Source organism: Etheostoma cragini, chromosome 16, assembly GCF_013103735.1.
Source record: "Etheostoma cragini isolate CJK2018 chromosome 16, CSU_Ecrag_1.0, whole genome shotgun sequence".
NCBI lineage: Eukaryota > Metazoa > Chordata > Actinopteri > Perciformes > Percidae > Etheostoma > Etheostoma cragini.
The window spans coordinates 5,087,660-5,103,023 of record NC_048422.1 but is presented as its reverse complement, the minus strand read 5'-3'; the positions used below and the strand labels follow the sequence as shown (position 1 = coordinate 5,103,023).

The 15,364-nt window shown below is 41.3% G+C and overlaps 1 protein-coding gene across 5 annotated transcripts in view; it reads right to left on the bottom strand.

Annotated features, from left to right (window-relative positions):
- The window catches only part of LOC117958841 (3'-5' RNA helicase YTHDC2), a 70,587-nt gene that overhangs the window by 3,967 nt on the left and 51,256 nt on the right, over window positions 1-15,364 (bottom strand). For 4 of the 5 annotated variants that reach the window (XM_034895503.1, XM_034895502.1, XM_034895504.1 and 1 more), the window contains 7 exons: window positions 14,254-14,443; window positions 11,828-11,916; window positions 9,860-9,979; window positions 8,742-8,893; window positions 5,375-5,549; window positions 3,953-4,159; window positions 2,599-2,781 (listed from right to left, as the gene is read on the bottom strand). In XM_034895503.1, the coding sequence (XP_034751394.1) occupies window positions 2,599-2,781; window positions 3,953-4,159; window positions 5,375-5,549; window positions 8,742-8,893; window positions 9,860-9,979; window positions 11,828-11,916; window positions 14,254-14,443 (1,116 nt within the window). Of the gene's footprint in view, window positions 1-2,598; window positions 2,782-3,952; window positions 4,163-5,374; window positions 5,550-8,741; window positions 8,894-9,859; window positions 9,980-11,827; window positions 11,917-14,253; window positions 14,444-15,364 lie in introns of those variants that run through there. The other variant, XR_004659804.1, reaches the window with a different exon arrangement.

Here is a 15,364-nt window from a genome sequence, read left to right as displayed (position 1 = left end):
CCCATCATCCTCAGCCTTATCTGAGAGAGATGTTTGAGACAGAAGGCATCAAGAAGGACTCCTGGCCAATGTGCTGGGTAACTTCTTCATTAATGTCTGTTTAGTCATTCATATTTTAATTCTTTATTTATTCCCAGAAGCCGTATTTGAGCACACACATTAATGTAGATTCATTTTTATGTTAGGGGGAAAGATTAAATATAAAAACTGGATCTGTGAATTCTCACAGAATCACAACTGAATTCATATCTTGCTAATAAGTCAGAATCTTATTAACCTGGAGTCCCAGTCTCTGTCATAATAATCATATATTTAGGCCTATTGGCAGACATCCATTTAAAATGTAGCCATTGCCATATAAAGACCGTGTCCTCCATGTCCACTGAAGTTCCTCAGCGTCTCTCTAGTAACATTTGTGTGCTTCAGGTAGCTTTCGCACGGCTACTTTTACTTTTATACTTTAAGTAAATTTTCAAGCCTGTACTTTGTTACTTTTACTTGAGTAAAGAAGTTTAATCAGTAATTCCACTTTTACCAGAGTATTTTTTAACACAAGTATCTGTACTTCTACTTAAGTATGGAAAGTGAGTACTTTTGCCATCTCTGGATATAGGCCACACATTGTACAGCTTCTCAAATATTTCAGTCAACCTGCTGTCCTTTGATATTGGATATTGTATTACATGCAACTGCAAGCGATGAAGTCGACTGTTAAAAAGTGTTGCCTGAATCTGTGTTACCCCAGTACAGTGCATGTGGATGAATGGCGCCCATCCTCCCTACATGCCTGACAGTGCCTGTCACCCAGTGGAATTTTTGCTGGCGGACCACCGGGCATGAAGTGAGGGTGGGCGCTAGTCATGTGATAAATACAACGCAGCTTTTTTCGGAGAACACAGTGAGCGATTTGGGTATCGTGACAACTCTAACCAAAAGAGATGGTTTGCATGAGAGGGAAAATGGAACATAAGCTAATTTTTGTGGTTTAACACCTCGCCTTGCATGGTACTATAAGCTCTACAAAATACAAAACCCTTGGTTTCTGACTACAAGATCTGGTCTACGATTATTCGCAGCTACAGTGAGGAAAATAAGTATTTCAACACCCTGCTATTTTGCAAGTTCTACCACTTAGAAATCATGGAGGGGTCTGAAATTGTCTTCGTAGGTGCATGGCCAGTGTGAGAGACATTATCTATAATAAAAAAAAAAATCCAGAAATAACAACGTATGCTTTTTTAACCATTTATTTGTATGATACAGCTGCAAATAAGTATTTGAACACCTGTCTATCAGCTACAATTCTGACCCTGAAAGACCTGTTAGTCTGCCTTCAAAATGTCCACCTCCACTCCATTTATTATCCTAAATTAGATGCACCTGTTTGAAGTTGTTAGCTGCATAAAGAGAGAGACAAAATTGTACACCGTCACAAGGCTGGAAACGGCTACGGGGACATTGCCAAGCAACTTGGTGAAAAAGGTCCACTGTTGGAGCAATCATTAGAAAATGGAAGAAGCTAAACATGACTGTCAATCTTCCTCGGACTGGGGCTCCATGCAAGATCTCACCTCTTGGGGTCTCACTGATCCTAAGAAAGGTGAGAAATCAGCCCAGAACTACATAGGAGGAGCGGGTTAATGACCTGAAAAGAGCTGGGACCACCGTTTCCAAGGTTACTGTTGGTAATACACTAAGACGTCATGGTTTGAAATCATGCATGGCACGGAAGGTTCCCCTGCTTAAACCAGCACATGTCAAGGCCCGTCTTAAGTTTGCCAATGACCATTTGGATGATCCAAAGGGGTCATGGGAGAAAGTCATGTGGTCAGATGAGACCAAAATAGAACTTTTTGGTCATAATTCCACTAACCGTGTTTGGAGGAAGAAGAATGATGAGTACCATCCCAAGAACACTATCCCTACTGTGAAGCATGGGGGTGTTAGCATCATGCTCTGGGGGTGTTTTTCTGCACATGGGACAGGGCGACTGCACTGTATTAAGGAGAGGATGACCTGGGCCATGTATTGCGAGATTTTGGGGAACAACTTCCTTCCCTCAGTTAGAGCATTGAAGATGGGTCGAGGCTGGGTCTTCCTACATGACAATGACCCAAATCACACAGCCAGGATAACCAAGGAGTGGCTCTGTAAGTAGCATATCAAGGTTCGGGCGTGGCCTATCCAGTCTCCAGACCTAAACCCAATAGAGAATCTCTAGAGGGAGCTCAAACTCTGTGTTTCTCAGCGACAGCCCAGAAACCTGACTGATCTACTGAAGATCTGTGTGGATGAGTGGGCCAAAATCCTGTGCAAACCTGGTGAAGAACTACAGGAAACGTTTGACCTCTGTAATTGCAAACAAGGCTACTGTATCAAATATTAACATTGATTTTCTCAGGTGTTCAACTACTTATTTGCAGCTCTATCATACAAATAAATAGTTTTTAAAAAATCATACATTTTGATTTTTGGATTTCTATTTTTAGATTATGTCTCTCACAGCAATCTCCAGCCTTGCTTTGCACATTAAACTCCATTAGGAATAGGAAGAAGCTCCAAACCCCCTTTTCCATACTACCTAAGTGGCTGACTCACCTGTCCGTCCCTGCTGATCTGGACCTTCTTGTTGTCGTTCCAAGGGTTGACGATGTGTTGAGTGCACTGGAAAGGAACACTGTCCTTGTGAATCCACTCTACACTGAAAACCCCTCCTAGTCCCATGAAGCCCCAGTCCTGGCAACTCTCCCGACTGATGATTGATGTCATGCGAGCATAGCCCTGTGAAAAGACAAAATATACTACTTTTGTTTTTATGTTTAAATATCCTTATTTACAGTGCTTTTTATTTTTTACAGTGGGATGAAGATTCCGGCCCATGTATGGTCTGAAATGGAGTTTCCGGTCCCAATACCAGTATCGGAAATGCCTCAGATGCTGCCTAAAATGCTGGTATCGGTAGGGTATGGGTACCGAACCGCAAAAAAATTATGATATGATATAATGGAGAGGCAAAAACAGTCAACGTGTGGTTACCCTTCCTCTGAGACAGACAGGCACAGCAGAGTTCTCTATCCCCTGGTGACTGACTGGTAGGATGGAGGATGTAGGGCAAGGCAACTTTATTTATGTGGCACATTTCAGCATCAAGGCAATTCAAAACGCTTATAAAACAGTTCATTAGATTAAATTTAAAAAAAGTCATGAAAGTCAGTCACAAAAGAGATAGAGGCTAAAACAGAATAAGATACAAATTGCAAGAATGAAACGTACAGCGCAGTGTAAGAACAAAATTATTTGATCTAATAGGTTGTAGGGACAAGTTTGGGAGGGGGGAGGTAGGGTGGGGTTTTATTTTGTGCGTTGTGTAAAATGTAAATAAATAGGTAACCCTAAACCTATTTTTTTTTTTACAACTGAAATGAATTATTAATTACAGAGGGTTAGTAGTAGTAGTACTAGTAGTAGTTGGCCATCGGGCCCAAATATCAGGTACCGGTAAAAATGTGGACAGAACCCAATCCTAGGTATCGGCGAGTATGCGAGTCTCTGCACCGATCCAATACGACGTAATTAAGCATTGAAGAAAATCTCCTTTAAAGTCGATTATCTTCTTTTTTCATTATGACTGACGACAAACTAAAAAATAAAAGAAAGACATTCATTCTCTGAAACCTGAGTCAGGCCATACACCATTGATGGCAATCATTTCACATATCACATTCAGGGTTAGAAGTGCAGAGCTGTTTAAAACTAATACCTATATGTATTTTAAACACACTGGTATCTTATCGATACTCGGAATGGACCAATAGGTAAGTTCAGGTATCTATTAAGTAATCTGTATTGGCAAAGACAAAGCGGTATTGGAAAATCTCTAGACTAAACTATGATAATAAAAAAAAACTAACCTACATGCAAAATTTGTTTTTCCATTCTGTCAGAGAGTTACCTGGAAGTGTCCGGAGCCCTGAACAGAGAAGATGAGGATGATGAGGTTATTCTCCAGGAAGGCCTTGGAGAGTTTGGTCTCGTTGATGGGTGTGGTGGACCAGATCCCTTTCTGCTGAGATATCTCTATGTTCCTGACACTGCTGCTCTTCATGATGAAGTACCGCACTGATGAAAAGACCAGCTCAGGAGACATTGGCTTTGAGATCTAATGGGTACAAGGGCAGGAAAACAGCAGCATTAAATATGTGTTGATGAGATAGTGACTGTTAAAATGAAACTTGTCGATCCGAACACCAAAGGCTCTCATTGTGACCGGTACCTCCTGTTCCAATGAGCTCTACTGAGGATTTACAGCGGCATCATGACAAGCTCTTGTCCCCTATGTCTTCTGCTGCTTTAATATAGAAATTACAACAGGACAGTTGATAAAGTGGTTAATAAAGCGGTAGTCTATATCAACAATGTATCATTTATGGGATGGTTCTGTTGCCGCCGGAAGTCCTGCCTGAAGTCCCTAATTTTCTGCCAGATGTCCGTCTCCTTCCTCTTTCTTTGTGTTGGCGTTTTAATCTCCGGTGGATTTCTGAGGACTATGGTTAACTCCTCTTTAGATTTCTGCAGGGTAAATCCAGACAGCTAGCTAGACTATCTGTACAATCAGAGTTTTCTGAAGACTATTTTGCAGAGGCACCGTGGCAACCGCTTTCGTTTGACATTGTTTATAAAACATCACTGTTTGCAGAGTTGCATGCTGTAGTTGTGTTAACAGCGCAGTAGACGAGAGCTGCAAACAATGATGTTACCGTGTGTCGTGGAGGAGTACGCTGGATGTTTTGGTGATGTAGCAGCATGTTTGCAGCTAAAAATGATCCCAAACTTTCCGTTCTTCTCTCGCCAGTCTCTTTTCTCAGAGCCCTCACAATTTTCACTGTCTTCCTTCATTTGTGATCTGCGCCGTCAGCCCTGTGTCCACAGAAGCGTCAGCTTGTTGTAGTAATAATCGCTAGTAATAATTCTCAGTGCTGAAACACAGTGAGCCGTACACCGTTAGTCACATTGATTTAACGTAGCTTTGAGGCAAAGAATTTTGCTTCGAGGATTTTTTGTGTATTAAATTATTTGAGGAATCGTTTCAGCCCTAAACCGAACCAATCAGTAGCCGGTGAGGTGCTTTTGTCAGCTAAGGGCGTGGTTTAGGTGTGTGTGAAGGCCATGATTGTTGGTTCAGAACAACGATGGCGGACGTGACAGACAGTTCATCCAATCACCTGCCAGGTTGTTGTTTTTTAAAGTGCCGGCCATTTCCCAAAAGTTTCTAGAGACTGCCTCAGAGACGTTCTGTGTAACAAACCATCTGGTTGGTCAGGTTATTAAAGGTTCACAAAAGAAAAGAGAAAAAATGCTGGCAGACGGTGATTACCTTTCCTGAGGAGGAAGGACAGGGGCTGTCAGAGGGACTGTCCAACGTTGCAGAGCAGGAAGAATTACTGGAGGAGTGCAGTTCATCAGATAGCTGATTTATGGGTAGTGAGACCTCTTCTCTGCTGTGGGCTTTCATCTGTAGCAGGCTTGAGGTTGCTGGCATCCTACAAGACCTGAGAGGAAGTGGTAAAAATGGAGCAGCAGTATGAGTGTGAAGTGAGCCATGAAAATATAACATGAACGATTATCCTACACTCTCACACAAACCCGGGCCTGTATTTACCTCAACTGCAGAGTGAACCACGCCTTCATGTGGAACAAGCCTCACCCTATTTTCCACCGGGCCCATCTGTGCTGCGTTCCAATTGCAGCCATTCAAGTCAACGCTCCGCTACAGACACGCGGCGTATGGCCCATATTCACGCAACCGGGCAGGAAGTTAAATAGTATCCAGAGAGTATCCAATCAATTTATCATAAGCCACCCCCCCCCCAATATTGTATACGTTTCCTCTAGAACCCAACAACACGGACGACAAGAGACTCATCTTGGAGGTCATCATAGATCTTTTTTATAAGGACCACGGAAGAAAAGAGAAGGCATAGAGTTTAACTACAGGAGTGCTTCAAGATAGATACTAGCTTAATAAACCCGTGATTCTTCTGTAAAGTACTTGTAGAGACTAGAGCCCGGCCGATATATATTGGCGGGCCGATTTGAGTTCTCACTAAATTAATATGATACTAATTTGTTTTAACAGAACAGAAGATCTAAATATATTAAAGTTCTGATAAATAAAATGTATGAAAATTCAAACATAAGATATGAAACTTAAACAAAAACACACACACACACACGAAAAAAAAAATCAGTGTAGAGACAATATAATCTGCGGTTGGGCAGGCAAGACTCTCTGCTTCTGAGACCCTCTCGGTGTGGTGGAGGACGAAACAAAACCAGAACGCAGCGCACACGTGCAGTTGAAAATTGGGGGAACATAAGAGACAATTTCTTTATTTCTGATTTCTTCTGTTTTATACTAAAGTATTTTTTTTGTTCTTATAAGCAATGCAGCATTCAAAAAGCTGTATTTTTTTTAATCTTTTTTAAAATTGGGCCCGGCACAGTGCTTAATCCACATAAACCTAGGGCTGTGTACCAAACTTTAATAGTTTTTATGCACCGACCGAATTGTCTCCTTAGTATCAAGTATCGAAGAATGCCTTTTTCATTGAACACAAAATTTCAAAACCTAAGTAATTAAGTAGATCTCATCAGCGTTATTGAGCCAATCAGCATGCAGCATGTTTCTATCAAGATCTAATAATGACTGTGAATGGCTGTCTAACATTACAAGTCATGCAGGAAAAAACTCTACGTTACACAGAGAGATGGGCTTATGTGTGTTGCTGTATTTTGAGGATTGACTCCCAAGTGAACATTTCTTTTTGTTAAAATAAAGTTATAGAAATTATAGAATTGGTATGGAAAAAATATCGTTCAGATCTGTAAGAGAATTCATGGTATCGGTATTTTTTTTAAGAATATCCAACCCTTCACAAAACGCTACATCACATCAATTCCAGCAAAGTTAACGCAACGAACAATAAAGGTCAAAGCCACATCTCTGATCTGTTTAAGCAAGTATTCTCCTAAAAACACTGAACCCGTCAGCACGTTGGCGTGTCTTTCACTCATAAGTATGTTTGAAGGAATTTTCCTGTATTAGAGCTAATCTCAGTTTTATATCCCAGCCTGTCCCAGACTCCCCCGTAGGGGGGGAATCACCAGAGGCCTCCCAAAACGATACTTATGTCACGACATGATATAATTGCAATTTTAAACATATTACAATATTCTGTGATATATTGAAATTGTATTATTTATTCCCAATTTCAAATGAAGGAAACTTTGTCAACATATGTTTCATCTAAAATTTTGATCATCTCACTTTGTTGTATCTATTTTACCCCTCATACCTACTCTCCCGGTGATTTATTTAAATATTAAACTCATTGCCTTAACTATACGTGAGCCGATCATTACTGCCGCACGTCGTCACCCCGCCAAAGGCCCATTCTGAGCCAGGAAAAACCCTGGTTTGTAACCGTCAGGCTACCAAAAACCTTTCAACCTATTCAGCAGTTTAGATAACACCCTTGACTGCCCTGCAGCTACAGACATAAACAGACCGTTGATTGTTTATGGAATCACAGCAGTGAGACACTGCTGAATAAATATAGGAGTAAAACAATGGACAGGTTACCCCCAGTCTTTTTAAGCCCTTTTTAAATAACAATTCAAATTAAAATCAATGCCAACTTTGTTACCATTCCGAGAGAAGTATGTGGGGAAAATGTCAAATCTGTTTACATTTCAAACCCTAGAAAATAATTAAGTACAAGTAGGCTACTTGAATGCAATAAAACATTTTATTTAATTGATCAGTTATATTTTATACAATTTATTGCATTAAAATATAATCCAATAAAATAAGATATATTACACTGCATAATAAGCATATTTTGATAATACTTTGGTACTATTACTGAAAGAAGATGTTGAATGCGGGACTTGTATTGCGGTAAAAGTTACAAACTACTTTTCAGTTACATGATCTGAGTAAGTCTTTCACCTCTGTAAATCACCACTGACCGTCGTGCATGAATAAAATGCAGCAGTGTTTAATACTGAAATCTCTCTCTATAAACAGTCAGCTCACAGTGTAGTTACAGTCCGGCGGCTGCTCACTCTGTGTGTTATAAGATGCACACCGAGAAGATGAATGCGCTCACAGATCCAATCTTTGCAGACGTTACTGCTCGCTGTTTTCGCTAGCTAATCAGCCTATTAGCCTGTTGGCTTGAGTTTTGTCTGAAGGCGCCAAGCAACCAGCCAGGCTCCAACACACACAGACACATTCCGCTCCCCTGCTCCGGTCAGTTTTTAATGAGCTTACATTAGCAACAGTTAATTTTGTTACGGTATAAACTTAATCCTAGGTAAGGCAAAACACCCAAAAGACATTGTATTCCAAATGTAAGGCTTTAATTAGATTTTCAAATTATCAAAATTTAAGACTTTTTCAATGCTTTAAAGACCCTGTGGGTACCCTGTATGGATATTTTGGGTTATTGTTTGGCATTAAAAAATATTTTTCTGGTCTGGTGGGGGTTCTCGTTGGCCACAATTATAGGGAAAAAACTGGTACAACCAGAAGCTTAATAAGTAAAGACGAGATTATGTCTTTTTAATCATATGACATGGATCCTTGCAGCACTGTCAGACCGGACAATTAAATATAAATACCTTTAAGCACCACACATTACACCGCAATGTAACTTTTTTTTTAGACTACTTGGTACCTGTCATTGGTAGTATTGGTCGGGGTTTGGGGGCTGTGCCTGGAATTCTTCCCAGAAGCCTGAGGCCCGTCCTCTGATGTCATGGGCCGGGGCCGCTGGCCAATCCCCGTGGGCTGCTGCAGGCCGGCTCCCTGCTCCTCTGCTGCAAGCACCTGAGGGACATCAGTTTTACGTGCATACTGTCAACTGTATACGTTTTAATATTTATTTCTCCACAGGTTGACTCCCAAGACATATGAAGTGTTTTATAGGTTTTACTGTTCTTTCTGTGAAATCAATACATATCTGTGAGATTCATGTTCCGTTTTATTTATTTGTCTTTAAGGTCCTACAACCATTTTTAACATTCAAGTGACCTCACTGCAACCCAAATATTCTAATAACTCAGTTTGTCCTGAAAGAAATGATGTTCATATCTTGATTGTAGACTGTAAGTTGATGTTTTACAAGCTTTTTTATAAAATAAATCCAGACGGACAATGAACTGTAAAAATGGCCTTAGGGTTCAGAGGGTTAAAGACAGATAGAAGTCCAGCCAAACAAATGCAAAATGTCATAAATCACAGAAATGTGCAAAGTAGGGCTGAACGATTAATCTTTTTCAAATCGAGATTTGATCTATTGCGATTAGCTAACACTGAAGACCACAATTAATCCAGAAAACACTACAAATAAAAGCATTAGTAATTCAGTGAGAGCAACATAATCATTTAAAAGAAGAAGAAATATAACGTGTTCTCGCTCGGATTTTCCACGTTCCTGATTAAAGGTTCTTGTGGCAAAAAACCTGCAACGCAAAGCATGCAGTAAGAGCTACTGTAACTGCACAGCTTTGTTTAGTGGAATAAATGTAACGTTACGGTTTAACACGTTTGCATTTGTAACGTACTTCCTCAGCTGAGATCATATGTCATAGATTGACTATTGGCTATATAGTAATGCTTTTTACATGGAGTTGATAAGTGAAGGAGTTTTTTAGCCACCTTTGGACAGAAAAAACTCTGGTTTCAGACTTGCTAACACACTAATGTCGCTTGGTTGGACAGCCCTCTGGTGTTGCTCTATTTATGGTGTTGTTGTAAGAGAAACTTAGAGAAAGTAAAAAGAATGAAACATACAGACACCAGAGTCCAGATAATGGCCTCGTCTTGTTGAGACCAGGGCTTTGAAGGACAACGGATCCTCTTGATGAACAAATTCTGCCACTTCTGCCTCAGTTCAAACACCAGTCCTGCAGCCTGACAACATAATGCACAACATGAGATAAAACGGCATGTACATGGAAAAGGTTAAGTACAAAATATCAGGGCGGCAGGATGGAAACAAACAAGAGCAACCGAAGAATTATCGCAAGAGAACAAAAGGGCAAAAACATCTGTTAAGAGGGAACTATAAGTAAGTCTTGTAACTTTTGACACATTTAAATTGATTTGGATGACCTTAAGTTAAGTTAAATAGTGTAGAGTTTAAGACAACCAATGTATTTCTACCTTGCTTTTGGAAACACCCAGTACACAATTCTTTCAATACATGGGTGCTAATTCGATTTATTTAATGTGATGTTCATTTATTGTAATTTGATAGAATTGAGATTTTCTTTTCCTTCTTTAACAAAAACAAAAGTTGAATAATACACTCATACAGAGATGTATAGTACAAATACTTTCTACTGTACTCAATTAGATTTTTGAGATATTTTTTAACTTTACTATTTATTTCTGTGGCGACTTTTTACTTTAACTCCTTTCATTTCAACACAAATATTGGTACTAAGGGTGGCTATTTCAAAGAAACTAGAATATAAGACATGTTTTCAGTTATTTCACAGTTTTTTGTTAAGTACATAGTTCCATATGTGTTCATATATAGTTTTAATGCCTTCAGTGATGATCTGAAAATAAAGAAAACGCATTGAATGAGAAGGTGTGTCCAAACTATTGGATTCCTACACACAAGCGCACACGCACACAGTGCCATAGCAAAGCTACCCATAATAACCATGTTCGTGTTGCTTGATTGTTAAAAAGCATCAACAGAGATTAGTTGTCTCTGTCCGAGTTTTAACAGAAACACCAGGGGCTAAGTTAGAAACCAGAATCAGCTTATTCATATCTTGCTACTCAGTCAGAATCTCATTAACCTAGAGTCCTAGTCTCTGTCAAAATAAATAGGCTATGTGATGTTTTAAACCTATTGGCAAACATCCATTTAAAATGTAGGCCCTTGCATAGAAGAAAAAGTGTTCTCCACACATCTTTCAGCAGAATGCAGGTGAAAAAGGAGCTTTTTGGCTTGTGAACAGAACACCTCCAAGAAAGAAGAGGGACTGGAGCCTACTGATAGATTTAAAGCCTTTAATAGTATAAACAGACCTACGTTTGAACCTTACTGTGAAATCTTTATTAACTGCAGCAGCACACAGGTTGTTTACAGGCTGAAATGTCCCTGTGGTCAGGTTTATATATCAGAAAACCTAAGCCCCTTACCTGTGTGAAGCTGGCCCCCATGTCATCAAACAATTATTAAAAACACTGCTAATTCATTTGTGCCGCAAAAATGATTGTTTCTGCTATCACACACTATAGGTATTGTGCCAGACCCAGCTGCAGAGTCGGCTAGCCTATGCTACAATGACAGAGGGTGCATTTGCGATTTGCACAAACGATAGAGACCATTTTGGGTAGGGCTGTGGTCAAGACCACCTTTGTTGAGTCCAAGACAAGTCCAAGACCAGGACTAGTCGAGTCCAAGTCAAGACCCAGTCCAAAGAGGTTCGAGTCCGAGTCAGGACCATGTCCAGAGAGGTTCGAGTCCGAGTCAAGACCCAGTCCAGGACAGAAAAAAAGATCTTATGCATGTCTTTTGTCCACCTGCCACTGTGGCTGTTCCAAAATGTGACCAGCCACTCATTACAATACCATTGATTTGAGTGTAGCAAATCTATGAGCACGAGCAAATTTTAAGCCTTCAAAAGGCTGGGGGCATAATTGTTGTCTTATGAGAGAAAGAAATAAAAAAAAACATTACAATTACTAATTAAGACTTTAAAGGTTGTAAGGCCAATGTCAAAAGCAATGTTCCCTCACCTCTCTATCCACTTGGAAGAGGAGCCAGTCATCAATCTTCATCTCAGCTAGATCCTCCGTCTCACTGTCACTGACGTCAACCAGACTGTCTGAAGGAAAGAACATGGGGACAAAGACTGAATCTATACAGACAGGCTTCAAAATCCACTTCTCTCATAAAACATTCATCACAGGAAAGAGGGCTTTGTAAAACACAATGGAAAAAATGTCTATATATTTTTGGAAAACAATATCATCATTTGAAGTGCGTTGTAAAAAGGGTTTTGAACAATACTCAAGACTTGAGAAATGTGGGAAGGCAATGTCAGCTTTGGATTGGCCTCATAGAGTTCCTAGGAAACCAATCATGCCGGATGGTGAAAGGACCCCATGTTTGGAAAGCTCAAGAGAAGCGAGACCCATCTCTCAGAACGCTCAAGCATCTGGATAGTGTTGGGATAATTTGGTTAACCATCATTTCAAAGTTTGCACAGCCTCCCTGGGAAAGCTTATCACAATCAGAATAAGATTTATTGGCCAAGTATTATGTACACCTACAAGGAATTTAATAATCATAATAATATTTGGATAGCACATTTCAAGTTCCAAAGTGCTGATTTTGACTCTGTTTTGTTGTCGCTCTCAATCTACTTACACAGAAATAGACCTACAGTTAAAAACAAGCACAACAAAGCTGAGGGGTGTAGCAGAAAGAAAGTTGGACAGAGCCAGGCTTTCTCTGACTTAGCTGGCACAACAAAGCCTGATGCCCCAATCAGAGATCACGGATACCATGAAGGTGGTTACCATCTTGCTCTTTTAAATAAATCATAGCAGAGGTGATAAGTGTGTGCAGCAATTGACTTTTTTCTTTGTAATCTGGATAATGCCACTGGTCCAAGGACTACAGACCCGTGGCACTGACCACCCTCATTATGAAGACCCTGGAGAGACTGGTTGTGGAACAGCTGCGGCCCATGGTCAGACCTCTCCTGGACCCCCTCCAGTTTGCCTACCAGCCCCGGTTGGGAGTTGAGGACGCCATCATCTTCCTGCTCAACCGCATCTACGCACACCTTGACAAGCCGGTAAGCACGGTGAGGGTCATGTTTTTTGACTTCTCCAGTGCTTTCAACACCATCCTGCCGGCCCTGCTGGGTGAGAAGCTGACAGCGATTCAGGTGGATCCCCCCTTGTGTCCTGGATTGTTGACTACCTGATTGGCAGACCACAGTATGTGCGCCTGCAACACTGTGTTTCAGACAGTGTGGTCAGCAACACTGGGGCCCCGCAGGGGGACTGTCCTCTCTCCCTTCCTCTTCACCATCTACACCATAGACTTCAACTACCACACAGAGTCTTGCCATCTTCAGAAGTTTTCTGATGACTCTGCTGTGGTTGGATGTATCAGCAAGGGTGACGAGGCTGAGTACAGAGCTATAGTGAGGGACATTGTCACATGGAGTGAACAGGACCATCTACAGCTCAACGTGACAAAGACTAAGGAGGTGGTGGTGGATCTAAGGAGAGCCAAGGCACCAGTGAGCCCTGTTTCCATCCAGGGGGTCAGTGTGGACATTGTGGAGGACTACAAATGCCTGGGAGTGCACTTGGACAATAAACTGGACCGGGCCAAGAACACTCGAGCCCTCTACAGGAAGGGCCAAAGCTGTCTCTACTTTCTGAGGAGGTTGAGGTCCTTCAACATCTGCAGGACAATGCTGAGGATGTTTTATGAGTCTGTGGTGGCCAGTGCTATCCTCTTTGCAGTTGCATGCTGGGGCAGCAGGCTGAGGGTAGCGGACGCCAACAGACTCAACAAACTGATCCGCAAAGCCAGTAACGTTGTGGGGTGGATCTGGACTTTGTCGGGTGTGTCAGAGAGGAGGACGCTGTCCAAACTACATGCCATCTTGGACAATGTCTTGCACCCACTCCGTGGCTTGCTGCTCAATCACAGGAGCACTTTCAGTGATAGACTCATTCTCCCAAAATGCACCACAGAGCGCAACAGGAAGTCATTCCTGCCTGTGGCCAACAAACTTTATAATTCCTCCGTCTAACTATCTGACACACACGGTCAGGTTAGTTTAAAACTGGACATTATCATCTGTTTTTGTGCCATAACACTGGCTTGTACTATTATTATTATTATCATCATTATTATTATTATTATTATTATATGTATTACTTTTCACCATTGCAACACCTTATAATGTTAATTATGTAAATACTGTATCATAATATTCCATAATATAACTATGTAAATATCCACACTCCTTATATTTCTTAATTTATATTTCTACCATTTGTGTAATTGCAACAGAGTTTCCCTTCGGGGATCAATAAAGTATTCTGATTCTGATAACAGTCAAAATATCTTGCTGTGGACAAGAGTGACCGACGTCACTGTACTTAGCCCATGTTGCTAGCTTGGTATTAGTTACCAGTAGTTCTCTGCACAGCAGGTTCCTGCAGGGCTGAGCTGGGTAGTTTGGCACACCCTCCAAATATGGCCACAGTGATGGGAGTCGTCAAGGAGCAGCAGCGAACACTGGCCATCCTATGGCCTCGGCTCATCTCATCGTAGATCAGCCAGTCTGTTGGAAGGGCCGGGGCCACTTTGGCTGGGCTGTTCTAAACAGTACACGCACACAAATGCACACGCACGCACACACACACAAATGCACACACACACACACACACACACACACACACACACGCACACACACACACACACGCACACACACTTCATGCAATTAAGTCTGTATCTTACTGGTAAAGTACGTAGGGATGGGTATTGTTCAGAAATGTTTGACACCAATACCTACAGTGAGGAAAATAAGTATTTGAACTAGCTGCTATTTTGCAAGTTCTCCCACTTAGAAATCATGGAGGGGTCTGAAATTGTCATCGTAGGTGCATGTCCACCCTTAGAGACATAATCAAAAAAAAAAAATCCAGAAATCACAATGTGATGTATCTCGCAATACATGGCCCCGGTCATCCTCTCCTTAATACAGTCCCATGTGCAGAAAAACACCCCCAAAGCATGATGCAACAACCCAAATGCTTCACAGTAGGGATGGTGTTCTTGGGATGGTTAAAAAAAAAAAAAACATACATTGCGTGGCATTTTTATTTGTATGATACAGCTGCATATAAGTATTTGAACACCTGAGAAAATCAATGTTAATATTTGGTACAGTAGCCTTTGTTTGCAGTTCCAGAGGTCAAATGTTTCCTGTAGTTTTTCACCAGAGTTGCACACACTGCAGAAGGGATTTTGGCCCACTCCTCCACACAGATCTTCTCTAGATCAGTCAGGTTTCTGGGCTGTCGCCCCCAAAGCACCCCCAAAGCATGATGCTACCACACCCATGCTTCACAGTAGGGATGGGGTTCTTGGGATGGTGACTTTCTCCCATGACTCCTCTGGATCATCCAAATGGTCATTGGCAAACTTAAGACGGTCCTTGGCATGTGCTGGTTTAAGCAGGGGAACCTTCCGTGCCATGCATGATTTCAAACCATGACGTCTTAGTGTATTACCAACAG